Below are 19532 nucleotides of genomic sequence, written 5' to 3' on the forward strand. Positions count from 1 at the left end.
CTCAGATGATGCTGAATCTGCTGGTCTGGAGACATTTTGAGAAGTAGTTATTTAGTGTAGTTAGTGCATTGTATTTTAACAAATCTGAAAAGAATTACAGGCTTTCAGGCTCACTGGTGGCTACAGTCTCCTTATACACAATCTTATAAGTTCCTCCAAGTCTTAACTTCCATTTGAATTCTACATTAAATTTTTACAAAATGTAATTTTTGGGGAGTGGGAAAGGAGTACTACAGTAATCAAAATTAGAGTCATTAAGTCAAAGTGAAATCTGCCATGGACAATAGTTCTATGAGGTTTTGATTTTTAAATTACTAGCCCTAAGTTATATTTAATCCAGTACATAATGTAAGAAAACTTCACTGACCTAAACCATTAGATTAAAAGCTGATACAAAAACGAGTTGCTTCCTCAGGTCTTAAAAAAGGTCACTTTTTAAAAGAAGAACTTCAGATTCATAATTAGGAATGAATAAACTGGCTTTAATTACAGAGTAAATATAATACTTACCTGGATGTACCTTATAAAAGAAGTAATTTCCATATGATGTTTAGCAAATTGTGTCTCAGTAGTCAATTATACACAAACGACTTTACTGTTATGGTAGAATATCATAAAATGCTGAAGATACTTTATAAATGCTTTGATGATACACAGTAAGTTTCTAAACTTTCAACAGGACTTGAAATCAATGCAGAATACTAATTCTGCTAAGTAGAGAATTTAAAATCTAAACCAAAACACATTCTGATGGCTATAATATACAAAATCTAACTTTACAAAGAAATAGCAATTTATCACTAATACCTTAGCAGTACATTGATACCTTTATAAGGAGTATTATATAATAGCTTAATATTTTCTTGTTCTTCCTCCATCCAGATCTTTTATGAGAGGCACTTATAAAAAGCACTAGTTTTGGCGACGCTGTAACAAACATACACATAGTATAATGATATATTTTACTATGCTGACAAAGTATCATTTATAAAGAAATTTTTATAAATTCAAAAATAGGTTGTTGGTAGCATGATTACCTTTAAAGCATTGGATTTCATTCACAATATTACTTCATTAATCTTAAACAGCAGTTCCACCTATAAAATGTTCTACAGTTTTTTTCCTTTTTGAAAAGGAAGTAAATAAACGCAGGGAAGATACTCATATAATTTCTAGTTCAACAATATCAACTTCCATTTCACAGCATTGATTAGTAGAGAACATTTGCAATTAAAGTGGTATACAATTTACAAAAATAGAATGATTATATAATGCAAACACTGTCCTCCATTATGAAGAATGTGTGTGTGTATGTGTGTATGTATGTGTATATATACATATATAATATATACATATACATAGTTCTCATAAGTTTCACTATTAAATAGCCCTTATTCAAGTACTTTTTTTCTGGTATCTCTTGAAATAATCACTTTGCTATATTATATGTATAATACATTAAAAAAATTAAAGGTTAATCTAAGAAAAGGTTAAAAGGTTAAAAGTTTCAGTGTGGTTGACTTAAGTATCAGCTGCTCACTTCGGTTAAAACCTGATTTGAATTCAAAACAGGTTTAGGTGCCATACTAAGTATAACAACTTAGTCAACAATATAATATTTAAGTATCAAATACTCAGCAAATTTCTAATGTGCTAACATTAGAGCAAAATTAAAAGTCTGTATTAATCTGTTAATCACCCATAAACAATCCCCAGGAAAAAATTCATTTATATAACTAAAAAAATACACTAATATATAATATACCTCCTTACAAACACATAGGTAGCCATAAATAAAACTTTATTCTTTAATTTCATTTACAAGCTACCAAATATTATGTATTGTACACAGTGCTGAACACTTAAATGGCTATAGTCACGGAGGATCCAGACTGAATGGAAAGCTGTAGAACAAGAAAAGATAAAGGCAAAGTAATACTGTAACATAAAAGTGGCAAAAGCATGGTTTTGCCATAATAAAATCAATTGGATTGGTAATCATACATCAGTTCTGGTTAAAACAAAGTTTGAGCGCCATGCGATTCTCAGCTTTATTGTTTGCAGTCTGGCTAAAGTCTGTAGAGTCAATTTGTCTTTTGTAGTTATTAAAATAAAAGTTAAAAATTATAGCAGCAACAAGCAAACCCTGTGACAGGAAGGCAAGGGCTAAGAACTAAAAAAACATTTATACAGTGTGTTCAGGGAGAGTATGTGCAGTTTATCTTCCATCAGCAGGAGTTCGACTGAGGGACAGCATGATTCGGGTAAATCGCTCACAGAGTTCATGTGTGGAGTATGGAGGTAACTTAGGTGGCTCATGGAAACCTTTAACCTCCGTAGAACAATCGAGCAGCTTTGGCAGAAAATCTGTCAGCTTCTCTTGGAGGTTTGCTGCAAATACAAACAATCAGATATAACTAAAAACTGACAGGGAGAAAAATTATCTTCAACAAGATTTATTAATTTAGAGTAGGCAGCCGATATTTTGTTTCAAAGCATGCAAAATCATTACCATTTAGGAGGAAGAAGTAAAGCATGAATGGCAACAGCAGTATGTACAGCTTAGTTTGTAAATAAGAAAAAAAATCATGTGAATGTAACAATGTCACAGAATATTAAAATGATAATAACTAACATCTAATTCTAACACCTTTTAATCCCAACAACTCAGGAATCCACTAGCATTGTTTCAACTTACATTCCATTTCTTGTCCAAGATAGGAACACCATCGATTTCTCATATCTTCCACAGCAAGTATGTCTTTCTCTTCCATTTCATCCACCAATAACAGGGGCAAAAATGGGACAATAAATTCATTCATGATAATCAGACCATTGTTTACTTCTCTATCCTCTCCAGATTCAAACAGTTCTGCAGCTTGCTCATTTAATTTCTTAATGCAATGAGAGAGAAAGAGAGAGAGGAAAAAAAAACAGGTTTGTTTCCTTTTTCAATTAAGTAAAAATATCTCACAATAATGAAGGCAACATAATAAGCATGTTTGCAAACAGTAATAGAACAAATGGAAATCAGAAAAAGCAACCTCAGCTTATTGAGTGAGAAAAGTTTCTTAGAAAAGGATTTGCATGTTACAATAGAAACAAGAGCAAAAAAAAAAAAAAGTCAGAAAAATACTGTTGTCATGTTTTTAAAGTTCATATTCAGTTTACTTTGATCATCACTATAGGAACTATTTTTAAATTAATTGTCCAGAGGTGAATTACCCCAATTCTAAAATATGATAAGCACTCAAAGTAATTTTAAAAGCAAAGAAATTCAGATTCCATACTAATTTTGAAAAACTCATCTTTTCCATAAATGTCAGCTGAACAGGGACTGTTATATTTCTTGATAAAAAAATATAAAGGTAATCAATTAAATCATTCATTTCTTCAAAAAATTCTTACTCAGTACATGCCATGTGCCAGAAACTGTTTTAGTTGCAGGGGTACCCAAATGATTAATAAGAAAACTCTCATGGAGCTCACAATCTGTTACAATACAGGGATCAGTAACATTTTCTCTGTAAAGGACAAGACAGGGAATATTTTAGGCTCTGAGGGCTATATAGTCTTTGTTGCAATGACATTAATATTGCTGCACCAAGACAGTCGTATGTAAATGAATGGGCAGGGCTATGTTTCGGTAAAACTTCATTTATAAAAACAAGTGGCAGCAGGGAGCAGAGGCCAAGCATGCTGACATCTAATTAAATAGAAGTTAGAAATCCATGAGATAAGAAATACAGACATGGGAGATAGAAAAAAGATACAGGTATAATAAGACTTAAAACATTTTTTTAAATTGGAGGATAACTGCTCTAACAATGTTGTGTATATGAATCAGCTATAAGAATACACATAGCCCCTTCTGTCATGAGCCTCCCTCCCACCTGCTCATGAGACGTTTATGTCTGAAATCTCACGTTTAGAGAGTATGGTTTTTAAATAATCTTCATATTTTAAAAATAATTTAAATTATAAAAATCATATTATTTCTTTGGTTATGACATTCTTATGCAATTCATCTTGACTTTGTAGAAAGCTTATGCTAAAATTCCAACTCAGCCACTAAGTAATTATCTAACAGTCAGCAAACAACTAATTTCCTAGCTTCACCTTCTTTATATGAAAAATGGCATAGTATATAACCTTCCTCACATAGTGGCTAAGAGGATTAAATGAGATAAGCCTTGAAGTATATAGTGTAATTTTTACAACTTGCATTCAAAGACATTATTATTCTGAATTTGATGTTATGTTTACTAAATCAAAACAGATCCTAGAGACAACTTAAGCATTGTTATATCCAAAGCCAGCCTATTCATCCTCTTCAGAGTCCCCAAAGCCAAAGACAAAACAGATCTAGTAAGTCATGAGGCTTTAATGCCTCTACTTCCTTCTCCACACTCATCTCATCGTTACCGACCATCTCCTTTGCCATTTACATAACTTCTCTTTCATACTGTACCTCCTAGTTGAGACTCTTCCTCTTTTCCCTGTCTATCTTTTCTAGGGTTCTTTGTTTCAATCTTTACTCCATTCCAGTCCATATTCAAGTATACTACTGCCAGAATTATTTTCTAAAAACAAAACTGATTATGCCCAATTTATTCCAACTTTACAACCAACTCATGAGAATGATGCATAAGCTTCTACACAGTTTGACATCAACAAACACTGTTGGCTTCATCACTTCCACCTACACTTGTTTCTCATAACTAAGCCACAACAGACTTATCTTCATTTTCTGTTGTACACTCTCCATGTCTTTTCATTCGATATTCCTTTGTCTAGAATTTCTTGCCCCTTCTCTACAAGGCACAAAATGCCTATTTATCCATTAGGATACAGATCAGTGTTTATCTTATTTCTTAAGCTTCTCTCCAACAATTCCAAACATACTATGTTGCGTATTTCTCATAATACTTATTCTGAAATATAAAAATTACTTGTATACATCTCTCACCAGATTGAATTCTCTTAGGATATAATAATGGCTCTTATCTTTGCATCCCTCAGAATCTGATACTCAGTAAATTCTCAATATTAAAAAAAAAAAAAACAACTAAAAAAGGAAAAAAGAAAACACCTAAAAGGAACACTAAAATCCTCTTGAAGCTGCATTTAAATTCCTATGTGAAACAATAAATGTGGCTGGCTTACTAACATAAAATGATAAACACTGTTTACCATAATATAAACACTGTCTATCATTACGGTAGACAGTATTTTAGTTGTGTTTAATGTTTAAAATAGGTTTATCAATACATTTCAATATTCCAACACTGCATTTTTTACATTAACAAGTGCTTTGATTCATTCAATGCATGGATTATGAACCTGAATATAATTCAGATCTTCCTTCTTGGGCATTGGTTAAAAACCTTTTGAAACTGACCATATTAAGAATGGGATTCCCTGGTGGCTCAGAGGTAAAGAATCTGCCTGCCAGTGCAGGAAATGCAGGTTTGATCCCTGGGTCGGGAAGATACCCTGGAGAAGGAAATGGCAACACACTCAAGTATTCTTGCTGGGAGAATTCCATGGACAGAGGAGCCTGGCGGGCTACAGTCCATGGGGTCACAAGAGGGTCAGACATGACTTAATGACTAAAGAACAACAAATTAAGAATACCATTCTTGATGGATACAAACCATCAATAATTAAAGTCTTAAAATATACTCAAATGTAATAAAATCAGCTAAGAGAAAAATAACAAAATCACAAGCTTCTACTCTTGCCATTCAAAAATTCTGAAGACATAATGCAGACTACAATTAACATATACTCTGCAGTTCTACTGAAAGAAAACATTGCAGCAGTACACCTACTGAAAATCTTTTTAAAGTACATGTAAACCAAGTAACCTATATTGGCTCAAAAATGATATTCTCTTGCATACCTTTATGTATTTTATAGAAAAAAAAAACAACATGACTTAGAGGTTCACAATCTATAGTCATGTTAATAGCTAAATGGAATCCAATCATAAAAAGTATAAAGATGGAATTTGTGGTTTTACACTTAAAGATAAGCAAAGTCAAGAAACATTAACAAAATATTCCAGCCAGAAAGTAAACTGGTGGGGAAAAAGAACTGCTGAAAATATTTAAGTTCATAACAATAATATTTAAGCACATACACAGTAAAAATACTTGAGGAAAAAATTTCAATGACCAAATGGAAAAAACCTTCATATTACAATGAATTATTTAACGTTATATACACCAAATATACTCTTTATAAAAACTCAGAAAAACTATACTTTTTCTGGAATAATAATAATGATAATTTATCATACCATTCAGCACCTCTTCTACATCAAAAAAGGGAACGGTAGAATGAGAAGAAATCTAGATATAAAAATTAATTATTCTGATCTCATTTTAAGAACAGTTCTTATTTATCATCTGTAAAACTTAAGATTCTTAAAGAAGAAGGGATAAAGAATTGAGTATAGTCTCCCACACCTCAAGGAAGTAGACCCAGAAGACAGACATCATCATGATAATTACCACATCAGAATTTATAGTCATTTACATGAGTCTAAAAAACTGCCCAATGTAAGACAATATGATAGAGTAAACACACACTATGTGCCTTCAACTTACTAGTAAACATTCTCTTCTATAATGTGATATCAGTTCTTCATCATGTCCTCTGTATGGGCCTTTGGACAACAGTTCTTTGTTATTCTGATAAGCACAGATAAGGAATAGCAAGGAATCTATATAACTTAAAAAACAGAAGTACAGCATCAGTATTTTATTTTTGTAAAAGAAAGGTAACTACAATTACAAAACATTTTAAGTACACATTTACATTTTGATTATCCAGATCAACATTAAAATAAAACATCTAATGATACACTGTATGCCTGAGAGTATCTCTGGAGCAACAGCTGCATGTGAAGCTAGTAGACAGTTGCTTTAAAACTAAAACAAAGGAAAAAACCCCAAAAAAATTGAGCCAGAAAGTTAGAAAAAACTGGGAGAAAAAGGCCAAACTGAGTAATTCAGAGAGTTCCTTCTATCTTCTTTCCTAATTCTTTCCATTTAGATTCAAAATTAACACTGACGTGAAAGTCAACAGTCTACTTTTTTAGCAACACCATGACATTTTGTTTGAGGGACTGATCAGGTTACTTTGCTTATCACAAACATTATTTGATTAATTAAATGCCTACTGTTCATCACTTTGTTCTTTTCTTCCCTATGTGAGGGCACAGTTTCAGTCATTGAGAAAAGTTAACAGAGAGTAGAATATCCAAAGGAGCTGGGTGAAGTAGAAAGGGAAAAAATGCTTCCAAATCTGGGAAATCTACTGGGGTACAAATACTAACATAAAAGGCAGACAGGGTCAGGCCTTTGTTTAATATTTAATATTGCTATAACTCTAGACCTCATGAAGTTCAAACTAAGTTTTAAAAAGGGAATATGACACAAATATATCAGTATTATATTTGTCTCTAAAATGATTATCCCTCCTCTAACATGCTGTAGGACAAATATATACAGTTGTGTATCTGTATGGGCTTCCCTGGTGGCCCAGCGGTAAAGAATCTGCCTGCAATAAGGAGACACAGGTTTGATCCCTGGGTCAGGAAGATCCCTTGTAGGAGGGCATGGCGACTAACTCCAGTATTCTTGCCTGGGGAATCCCATGGACAGAGAAGCCTGGTGGGCTACAGTTCACAGTGTCACAAATGAGTCAGACTTGACTTAGTGACTAAAACAACAACAATATATCTATATAACTGAAATATGAAAGATGTTTTAAGATACCTCCTATAAGCTAATTTTTCTACTCACAGCATATCTTACAAATTCTGAAAAATGTAACATCCTAAGAAGTGAAATGTTGTACAGAAACAATATTTTATAACTCTTTAAGTAATACTGCCCATCATTGTTACTGTTTGTTAATTTCAGGTGCTCAGACACAAACAAGTCAATTATACAGTCCAAATGTTAAATGTAGAATTACAGGGAAATAAACATGGTCATTCATGACAAATCAAATTATACATCTGAAACTACTTCATTAAACATATGTTCTTTTAAATACTTTTTGAAAACAGCTTTTCCCAGGGATCTGTTTTTGCTTGAATTTAGGGCATGAAATCTTATTTTGAAACAATATGGGTATAGTCTCAGCTAAAGCTTTTTTTGTTTAGAGAGCGACAATAGTATCAAGTGCTGCCTTGTGCCACTAAGCTGAGTTAGTCTGCTGGCACGTCTACCTTTCCTTTTACAGCCATTAAGTTCCCAGTTGAAAGGTCTCCCTGGAATGACATCCATATCTGGCATTCTAGACCTGAGTCATCTCTCTGAGAATAGCTCTGAAACCATGAACTTATTCCAATTTTCTAGTGAAGTACACAGAATGTTCCACATTTTATCAGCCTTTAAAGTGCTTCCATTTCAAGTAAATTAGAATAAAATTCAGCAGTCCAGTTACCAAAATCTTATTTAAGATAAAATAAGACTATGTAGCCTGGTAGATTCTCTTTAATTTTCATTTTTACTGCTGTAGAACTATGGCTCCTAAAAACATGATTTCATTTCACTACTCATAGAAGTAACACTAGCCCATTAATAAATACTTAATTTATGGCTTTCAAGTGCTATATTTTCATTAAAAAAAGTTTGACAGAGCATTTTGCCAACATCTTATATACTGCTAGTTATGGTAACTGCTACATTTGTGGTATAATTAACATTTCTTTTTACAAAATTCCATAAATATTATTTTCTACAATCACTAATTTCCTAACTGATATTTTCAATTTAATAATAAACATTTGCCATAATAATATTCATTTTACCAATAAAAATATATTTAAGATTAAGTAAATTAAGAAATTTAAACACAATTTACTTAAAGTCCTTTAACAAATGCTAGCTCAGAAAAGCTAATACAGAAGTGATGTAGAGAGCAAAGAAAAAAGTTTCATCTTTTTAGTTCTTACTGAGATGATGAATACACTTTGTCCTTTTCTTATTTCATTAAATAATATAAGAACACAGAGGCCTTTATTTCAATTTTTCTCTCCCTAGTCAGCTGTGTGACCTTGGCAAAGTTATTGTATCACTTTGGAGCCTAGTTTCTTTATCTGTTAAATGGAAAAGCCTTTTACACAGTCTATGCTATTGTAAGGGCATATTCATATTTTTCTTAGAAACCTTAATCTCTAAAATCCCAAAGCAAATTAGAATATTCCTATTAAAGAAATAGAATGTTGGCCAAAATATGATTTTATAAAAGAGAGCTATTGATCAAAATATTTTCTACTTCAGCTGACCAAAGTGAATTATCTTAAAAAAGTACACAATCACTAGGACTTCAATAATTTGCCTCCAAGTATTAATATTACTTTTTACTTTTCTACTTTTATGTGTTAACTTTCAAGATTTTGATGGCATTGTGCTTGTCCAATGAACAGAGTGGCACTGTTCAACAGAACTTCCTGCAGTAATGGAAGTGGTGTGTCTGTGCTGGCCGAAACAGCAGCCATTAGTCACATGTGACTACTGGACATCAGAAATGCGGCTAGTATGACTGAGAAACTGAAAAGTTTTAAAAATTGTAATTAAATTAAATTGTCCTACGTGGCTCCTTAGCCACCATCTTGTACAGAGTAGTTCTAGAAGTAATACTCCATGCTGGCATTTAAAAAAATAGCATTACTACTTCTAGTGGAGGTAAAATACACAATAAAAAAGGAAAGAAAAAAAAAATCAATATCCTTTTTACTTGGTGGCAATATTACAGTGCATTTTAAACATGGCACTTAAAAAATCCCTAGTCAAGTAAATTAGTGTTAAAGGGTATGAATTAAATACATGGATAATAAATAAATGTAATTAGTTAATCCATAGTGCTCAATAAATCAATATGCAGCCTTTCTTCTCAGTAACAATAACAATTTGGTAAGCAGAAATTCCTTTAAAATCACCTGTAATTTGTATGAGAAGCAATCTAAAATATTTACAGCTGCAATATTTAGAAGACAAGAGATCAGTTTTCTAAAGATATAATTTTTACAGTACCTGGAATTTCGGAAAAAGGGACACATTAGAAACATTTGCTAATTTGCAATCAAGATTAAACTCAGAAAGAACAGGAAAAAGGCTAGTGACAAGAAGGTGGATGTTGGAGAATACAAAGAGTTCCATTTGCTGGCTACCAGCTGCTTTGAAAGTGAACGTGAAAGTTTCTCAGTCACGTCTGACTCTTTGCGACCCCATGGACTAGTCCGTGGAATTCTCCAGGCCAGAATACTGGAGTGGGCAGCCTTCTCATTCTCCAGGGGATCTTCCCAACTCAGGGATCAAACCCAGGCCTCCTGCAGTGCAGGCGGATTCTTTACCAGCTGAGCCACAAGGGAAGCCCAAGAATACTGGAGTGAGTAGCCTATCCCTTCTCCAGCGGATCTTCCTGACCTAGGAATTGAACCAAGGTCTCCTGCACTGCAGGCAGATTCTTTACTAGATGAGCCACAAGGGAAGCCCAGGGAAGGAAAACCAGCTGCTTTGGTCCCTAGCAAATCTAGGCTTCAATCTAATCCTATTTCATTCTAAACTTCAACTGTAGTGTCTGAGAGCTGATAAAATCAATGACAATAATGCTAACTTTACAAATTTAATTTCAAATGGAAAATATATTGTATATGGGAATTCTTTGTATTAACTTTGCAATTTGCAATTATAAATTTAAGAGAGTTGTAAAATAAAGTTTATTGAAAATATATATTGTGAATAAAATCTTTTCAAGAGATGAGGTCACATCTGAATAGAATACAAGAATTAAGCTTTTCTTATCATGGGTGTCCATTTTGCCTTACCTTTCTCTTTGAAAATTTTCTAGCCCAATAATGAGATACATGGTTGTTTCCCTGAATTTTCTATAATCCTGATGCCACTCCTGTAGGTGAAAGAATATTAAAAGTACATAGATATTAAAACTACAATGAAAACTACTTACAAATACATTTTATGATAACTATTTGAACTAACAGAAGCAAAGAGTTCAAAACTGAAGATAAACTGGACCTAAATCAAGACTTTAATTTCTTACATACAAACATGTCAGTGTAAAGATAAAGGTAAAAACTGTAACACTGATGAGAGAAATTAAACAATCACACTAGAAGACAGTAGAAATAAAAGGTAAGATAATCAATGGGTAGGCCATCTGTCTCTCAAAAATTCTTCCGTGTAAAAGTTTATTAAGATATTATCAGAGAATATTTGGGGTGCATATATCTTTTTGAATTTCTGTTTTCAATTTTTTCCAGACATATACTCAGGAGAGAATTGCTGGATTATTTTCATTTTTTTGAGGAACCTCCATAGTGCTACCCATGGGGAGAGGAAGAGGAGGAGGAGCACAGAACAAGGACAGAATTAGAAAATGTAAAGTGTGTATAAAATAGACAAGCAACAAGGACATATTGTACAGCACAGGGAATTATAGCTATTTTCTTGTAATACCTTTTAATAGAGTATTATCTGTAAATGTACTGAACAACTATGCTGTACACCTGAAACTAACATAATGTAAAGCAACAACACTACATTTTAAAAAATATTATTATAGACCTACAGCACATTGAATGTAGAAGGTATTTTGCAAAATTTGTGATAAATTTTAAATGTGGTTGCTAAGTAGTCTTTTCAACTGAGATATGGTGAAAAAGAAAGAAGCATTTCACAGCCCCTCTCCAAAACACCCACAATTATTGAGCATGTCATATAACAAAATGATTCAGAACTAACAATCTACAATTTTAGAAAACAGTTTTCTTAAAAAACAATCAAGATTTTTTTACTTAATAAAAATTGATTCAAAGAAAATTGTAACTAAAATTCAATATATGATTAACCTAAAAGAGACAGTGATGATAAAAGTGTGAAAGCTTTTATACACGTTATTGTAAATAAATGAAAGTAAGGTACATATAGGCCAGTTACTAGCTAACTATTGATATATTCTCCTTGAATATAAATCATTTTAATTTAAAAAGGCAAATTTTTCATACTATTGAAAGTGACAGTGTTGGTCACTCAGTCCTATCTGACTCTTTGCAACCCCATGGACTGTAACCCACCAGGCTTCTCTGTCCATGGAATTCTCCTGGCAAGAATACTGGAGTGGGTTGCCATTCCCTTCTCCAGGGGATCTTCCTGACCCAGGGATCAAATATGGATCTTCAGCATTGCAGGCAGATTTCTTTACCATCTGAGCCACCAGGGATAGAAGACATTAATACACATAAGGGTAAAATTTATCTTTAAGCATAAAGTTAGTTTTTCTGGCAGAAGTATTCAAATTGCCATTCTGTTATCATTAGATTCACCTTAGAAGTTTTCAGTAGGTAAACTTCTTCTTTAAAGGGTTAGACAATAAATACTTTAGGCTTCGCAGGCCATGCAGTCTATGTTGTAGTTACTCAACTCTGCAGTTGTACGGTGAAAGTGCTTATATTCAATATTTAAACACATGGCTTGTGTTCCAATAAAACTTTATTTATAAAAGCAGGTGATGAACTGGATTTGGTTTGCAGGCCAAGGATTACTGATGGGAGACTCAGAGCAAGACAAAGATATGTGGGATATACAAAATCCAAAAACATCATGTAAATACCAGAAAGATTTAGTGGCTCTGCAATTAGAAAAAATATGAGAAATTTTCAGAATAAAAATATGCAGCATCCAATCTGATGAAGCAAACTGGTGGAGGGACTGCAGAAGCAAATAACAATTAAAATCAAGTCCCATGTAACCTGAATCTTGGAGACAAGGGCAGAGTTAGCAACCAATTTGCTTGTATCTCTGGCATGTATTATGTGTCCATTTTTTTTGTGGCTATGTTCCCAGATTTTCTATTTGCCTTATAATTCAAATTTATCCATTCTTATAATAATATTATTGTAAAGTATAAAAGTTAAGGTAGTTTATATTGATTTCAAGTGAAAATAACCTTCCTACCGTGTTCTACAAGAATACTGATACTAGAATGTTTGCACTTCCATAAAATTTTTGATCACTTATTAAGCTCCATAAAACAACTTGCTAGAAGTTTGTCAGAAACTGAACAGTTTCAATAAACCATTCTGTGGAAAACTGACATCTCTACAACACCAAGTTTTCCAAACACAATACATACATCCATTAACTTAGGTCTTCTTTATAACATCTCCTAAAATTATGCAGAGTTCAGCTCAGTGGCTCAGTCGTGTCCGACTTTTTGGGACCCCATGAACCGCAGCACGCCAGGCCTCCTTGTCTGTCACCATCTCCTGGAGTTCACTCAGATTCTTGTCCATCGAGTCAGTGATGCCATCCACCCATCTCATCCTCTGTCGTCCCCTTCTCCTCCTGCCCTTAATCCCTCCCAGCATCAGAGTCTTTTCCAATGAGTCAACTTTTTGCATGAGGTGGCCAAAGTACTGGAGTTTCAGCTTTAGCATCACTCCTTCAAAGAAATCGCAGGGCTGATCTCCTTCAGAATGGACTGGTTAGATCTCCTTGCAGTCCAAGGGACTCTCAAGAGTCCTCTGCAACACCACAGTTCAAAAGCATCAATTCTTCAGCGCTCAGCCTTCTTCACAGTCCAACTCTCACATCCATACATGACTACTGGAAAAACCATAGCCTTGACTAGATGGACCTTAGCTGGCAAAGTAATGTCTCTGCTTTTGAATATGCTATCTAGGTTGCTCATAACTTTTCTTCCAAGGAGTAAGCGTCTTTTAATTTCATGGCTGCAATCACCATCTACAGTGATTTTGGAGCCCCAAAAAATAAAGTCTGACACTATTTCCACTGTTTCCCCATCTATTTCCCATGAAGTGATGGGACTGGATGCCATGATCTTAGTTTTCTGAATGTTGAGCTTTAAGCCTACTTTTTCGCTCTCCTCTTTCACTTTCATCAAGAGGCTTTTTAGTTCCTCTTCACTTTCTGCCATAAGGGTGGTGTCATCTGCATATCTGAGGTTATTAATATTTCTCCTGGCAATCTTGATTCCAGCTTGCATTTCTTCCAGTCCAGTGTTTCTCATGATGTACTCTGCATAGAAGTTAAATAAGCAGGGTGACAGTATACAGCCTTGACGTACTCCTTTTCCTATTGGGAACCAGTCTGTTGTTCCATGTCCAGTTCTAACTGTTGTTTCCTGACCTGCATACAGATTTCTCAAGAGGCAGGTCAGGTGGTCTGGTATTCCCATCTCTTTCAGAATTTTCCACAGTTTATTGTGATCCACACAATCAAAGGCTTTGGTATAGTCAATAAAGCAGAAATAGATGTTTTTCTGGAACTCTCTTGCTTTGTCCATGATCCAGCGGATGCTGGCAATTTGATCTCTGGTTCCTCTGTCTTTTCTAAATCCAGCTTGAATATCTGGAAGTTCACGGTTCATGTATTGCTGAAGCCTGGCTTGGAGAATTTTGAGCATTACTTTACTAGCGTGTGAGATGAGTGCAATTGTGCGGTAGTTTGAGCATTCTTTTGCATTGCCTTTCTTTGGGATTGGAATGAAAACGGACCTTTTCCAGTCCTGTGGCCACTGCTGAGTTTTCCAAATTTGCTGGCATATGGAGTGCAGCACTTTCACAGCATCATCTTCCAGGATTTGAAGTAGCTCAACTGGAATTCCATCACCTCCACTAGCTTTGTTCATAGTGATGCTTTCTAAGGCCCACTTGACTTCACATTCCAGGATGTCTGGCTCTAGATGAGTGATCACACCATCGTGATTATCTGGGTCGTGGAGATCTTTTTTGTACAGTTCTTCTGTATATTCTTGCCATCTGAATATCCTGGCCTCCAGAGAGGGTCTTCTAGGTCCTAGAACCTGGTATCTGGCGCCCGGTTCTCTGGGCAGCCGCAGAGTCTGAGATGGAGAGAAGCGGACTGGATGCCAGGATGGCTAGACTAGAAGGCAGAAAATCCTCGGGACCAGGATAAATATCCATGGGCGTCCTGGTGGTTCCAGGCTCGAGGGCTAGATGATAGATTTGTATTTTACAAAGCTCTCTTATTATCTTTATTTATCTCCAAAAAATTTATCTAGCTTTTTCTTTTCTGTATATAAAACATCTGTAAATAACAAAAGCTTTGTTTCTTCTTTTGCAATCTCTTACTTTTTGCTTTATTTTTATTGCCTTACTGTACTGCTTAAACTTCCAGTACAGTGTTGAATAAAACTGGCATACATCCCTGTCTTTTTCTTGATCACAAAAGGAAAGTTTTCAATGTTCAGATTTCAATATGATGTTTATGGTAGTTTATGGTAGTTCTGTTAGTTTTTGTTTTTTAAGACACTCTTCAGTAGACTAAAGTAGCTACCTTGTATTCCAGGTTAGCTAAGAGTTTTGATCAAAAATGAATGGTTTTCTGTATCCTTCCTTTTATCTGTTAAATGTAGTGAGTTATACTAATTGTTTAAGGGAATATAAAGTAATCAGGTTTGCAAACGTGACCAATCACTAACCAAAGGCACTCATGAATGCAAATTAAAATTTATTCATGTAAAAATTTTTGGAAAAACAATGTAGAAAGTTAAACTTAAAAATGTGACAAAATACTAGGTGTTTGAATTGTAACTTAATTTTAAAGCCAAAGTTAACACAAAGAGAATTTTGTGCACGAAACTACCACAAGCACACTACAAATGCTCATATGCGTGCCTCCCTCACACAACCCTGTCCAATAATGACAAATGCAGAAGGCATACAATGACTGAAACCAATTTTTAACTTCCCCTCAAAATATATATATGAAGCAAAGAAAGTGTATAGCATGGCTTCACTGTAATACAGCATTTAAGAATGTAGGTTCTGCTAACCAAGTTGTGACATGAAGCTATGATAACCTCAGGCAGGTTACTTCACCCCTTCATGATGAATTTTCTCACGTGATTATTAGCTATACTGAAATGAAAGATTACTGAACTAAAGAATTCCTCAGTCAACCTCCCAAAAGGCACATTACCTCATACTCCTCCATGTTTACTTCTTCAGGTTTTATCATTTCAATTTTGGCTTGAGCAACTTTCATTATGTTGTGACACCTTCAAATGAAAGAAAAAATATTTCTAAATTAAAAGCAAAATCCATAAAAACTTAAAAAATATGTTTTATGCAAAATTAAACTACCCAACACATATGAAAATGAAATCCACTATCACTGTGCAATATTTTTGAGGAAACAAATTTCAAATAAGTGAAAAATCTCATTTTTTGGACAATACTGGATATTTACAAAGTATATAAAGATGACAGAAGCAATAATTGTAATTCACCATGTTATATTTCTATATGAATTTAAAATTATGTTCTATTAAACATGAAAAAAAGTTTTTAAAAAATTGATAATGTATCTCTATTAAGCAAGCTCCAGAGACATGAAATCTCACTTCCCCCAAATAATATTATTCATAAATCATAAGAAGATATCCAAAATGTGCCTATCCTTTCATATAGGAATGGCAATATTTCAACAGATTTTATGATCAGAACCACGGCTAAAGATATCTCCCCAACATTTATTTATAGTTATCACATATAGTTTACCCTGTATTTCAAGCACAAGAGAAAGTAGATTTTTCAAAACAAATTATTTTTACTTGCCAGGGCTAACTGCAGAAGATTGAAAAGTCAATGTGAGTACTTCATAAATATCTTCCCCAAATTCAACAGCATATACTCATTGGAACACAGTACACTAACAGCCCAGATAAAAGAGGGTCAACATTTCTGATTTCCTCAGTTATATTTAACAAAATAAGTGACGTCAACATTATCACTAATAAAAGCTCACAGCCAGTACTTACTGAGTATTTACCAGATAATGCTCAAAAACATTTACTTGCATTGAAACCTTAATCCTAACTTTCACAGCAGACACATGACGAGGCAGAAATTAATCCTAGATGCTTTATTTTCCACCACACTCTTCTCTACTAAACATATTTTGAATTCAGTATTTTTGAGACATGCATGAAAGGATAATCATTTACTTCAGAATTAAAATGTGTTTACCATGAACTCCAAGATAGCATAAATGTTTCTACATTTTAAAACTTCAATACTTTGGGTGTTTACCTGAGGGCTGAATTTTTTTTTAATAGTATTTATTCTAACTTAACTAGATTAAATTTTAATTTTTAATATTAGTAAACAGTTTTATAGGAACTTCTAAGAAAAAACTTTTTGGGTAAACCAAAATTCATTTAACCATTCTAAGCCTTCTCTTTAGGTCAGAAGATGTTTAATTACTTTGTGTATATTGATTAATTACTTTCCCCAACTGTTCTCAAACAAGGATGATTTTGCTCCCAGTGGGGCTATTTGGCAGTATCTGGAGACATTTTGGGTTGTCAACACTTGAGGGGTACTATTGGCACTTAATGGGTAGAGGACAGGAACATACTAAATATCTTACAAATTAAAGGATAGCCCCCACCCCAAAACAAAAAAAACTATCTGGCCTAAAATATCCATAGTGCAGAGGTTCAGAAATTCTTTATTTCTCTGAAGTTCTTAGTTCCCAAAGGCCAGTGAAAATTATATTATACTCTTCTGTGTATCTTTATATTGCTTATCTCAGAACCTTGGTTCACAACTAAAATGTAATAAAATGATTAAAATTATTTTGGGGTTAAAGTTTTAAAAGTCATGATTATAAGTAACAAATAAATTACAAAGCAACTGAATTAAGTCAAATTTTGTGCTGCACTTACTGAAATATGTCTATGTGTAAAATACATATTCAAAAATTGCACTTGGAGCTATAAAAACAACATGGGCAATTTGAGCACGTGAATAAAATACTTAACATTTTGTATTTTCAAATTACCTTTCATCAAAACTCAAATTTCTATCTGCAAATTGTTCTAGCAATGTTTTCTCAATGATTTTCTTTGGAGCCTGATTCTGGATAAAGTAGACTATTACATGATGTAAACGATAGTCTGTTTCTGGTGGGGTATCTTCTTGGGCCAATTTAACCAACCTTGAATATTCCAACTTAATTGCCTAGAAAATACAACAAAATGCCAATCTTAGTTAATTATAATAATTCACATCCTTCAGTATTATAATTATCCTTATATTCAAATATGTTTTCTTTTTAAAATATTACAAAAAATGTAGTTGTATATCTAAGAACACTGTCCCATGTTCCATAGTTTAAATACATCTAAGCTTACCATGAGTTATTTTGCAAAACTTATCAGAGTTTGGTCAAAGTCTATTCAGAGGCATCAGAAGACTGAGATACTTGACATATCTCCTAATCTATGCTCCATGTGAAGTATACCTCTAATAGCTAAAATTCTAGGGTTGAGCTGTAGGTCCCTAGAATATTCATGTCTGAAAGAAAATGGCTGGCTCTTAAATGGATGATAATAATACCATCACAATTAACTTTAACTGTAGAGCTTACAAATAAGGGATGAGAAAGGAAGCCTTTTTCTTCACCATAAATTTTTGTTTCAAAAATATTTGAATTTTACCAGTGTAATGTTTATCAATGTACACTATCACTATTACTACCTTGATACTGAGCTAACCTTTTCTTTACTTGCAACTACTATTATGAGAAATATTAAATACTAATGTGTGTTCCCACACATAAGCAAATGATTTGAAAAATATTTGCTCAGAGAAATATGTATAGAGATATATATCAAGTCTGCCATATGTAAGAAGCCCATATAATTACAGATAACACTTTAATTAAAATACTCATTTATATTAGACATCATATCTAAATTATTTTCTAGTAACCATAAGATATTTGGAGCTACATGCAAAATATGTTACAAAAAGTCCATTCTATTGAAAAGGTTTTTTTTGCATGCATTTCCTAAGCAATTCTTGGCCATCCAGATACTATCACCTATTTGGCTGTATTATACAGAAGTGAGAAAATGTACCTGAAAAACAGTAAATGGAACATTCTAGTTATATGTTTTTAAACTTAAGGGGGAGCTAGTAAGTCCTTTCTATACACATTAGCATTATAAACAGAGTAAGTTAGTTACTCTATAGATAAATTATTTCAACTTTATTTTAGATATACATATGCCACTGTCAAGTTTTATTGCTGTGCTAAAAAGCAGCCATGAAAATTAACTATATTTGTCATGTAAGGCTATCGTGACTCACGTTACTGCATGCTTTGCTTACAAACTCTTTAATCTTTCCAATTTGAAAAAAAGGCACATGGTCATTTAATAACTATACTCTACTGAATTTGAGAGTAAGTGTAAAACAAAAAGTAACTGTTTCTCCTCTTATGGCCCTTTAGACAATGACTGCCATAGGCTATCAGAAGGTTTTTGTGTATTTAAATATTTCAGATGTCATTCTTTTGGCTGAAACTGGTATGACCAAAATAAAATTCTCTCTCAAATAATAATATAAGTTTAGATTATCAGACATTATAATACTAAATGATTATCCATTCTCCTACCACCCTTCAAAATGCAGGCTGGGATATATATATATATATATA

The 19532-nt window shown here is 33.4% G+C and overlaps 1 protein-coding gene across 3 annotated transcripts in view; it reads right to left on the reverse strand.

The window, feature by feature from the left end:
* Positions 1-494: 494 nt before the first annotated feature.
* The window catches only part of USP25 (ubiquitin specific peptidase 25), a 162671-nt gene continuing 143633 nt past the window's right edge, over positions 495-19532 (reverse strand). For all 3 annotated transcript variants that reach the window (XM_068970263.1, XM_068970255.1, XM_068970247.1), the window contains 6 exons: positions 17871-18049; positions 16005-16083; positions 10850-10929; positions 6615-6738; positions 2699-2894; positions 495-2391 (listed from right to left, as the gene is read on the reverse strand). In XM_068970263.1, coding sequence (XP_068826364.1) covers positions 2219-2391; positions 2699-2894; positions 6615-6738; positions 10850-10929; positions 16005-16083; positions 17871-18049 — 831 coding nt within the window. In that variant the 3' untranslated portion in view covers positions 495-2218. The remainder of the gene's footprint in view (positions 2392-2698; positions 2895-6614; positions 6739-10849; positions 10930-16004; positions 16084-17870; positions 18050-19532) is intronic.

Source organism: Capricornis sumatraensis, chromosome 1, assembly GCF_032405125.1.
Source record: "Capricornis sumatraensis isolate serow.1 chromosome 1, serow.2, whole genome shotgun sequence".
Classification (NCBI taxonomy): Eukaryota; Metazoa; Chordata; class Mammalia; order Artiodactyla; family Bovidae; genus Capricornis; species Capricornis sumatraensis.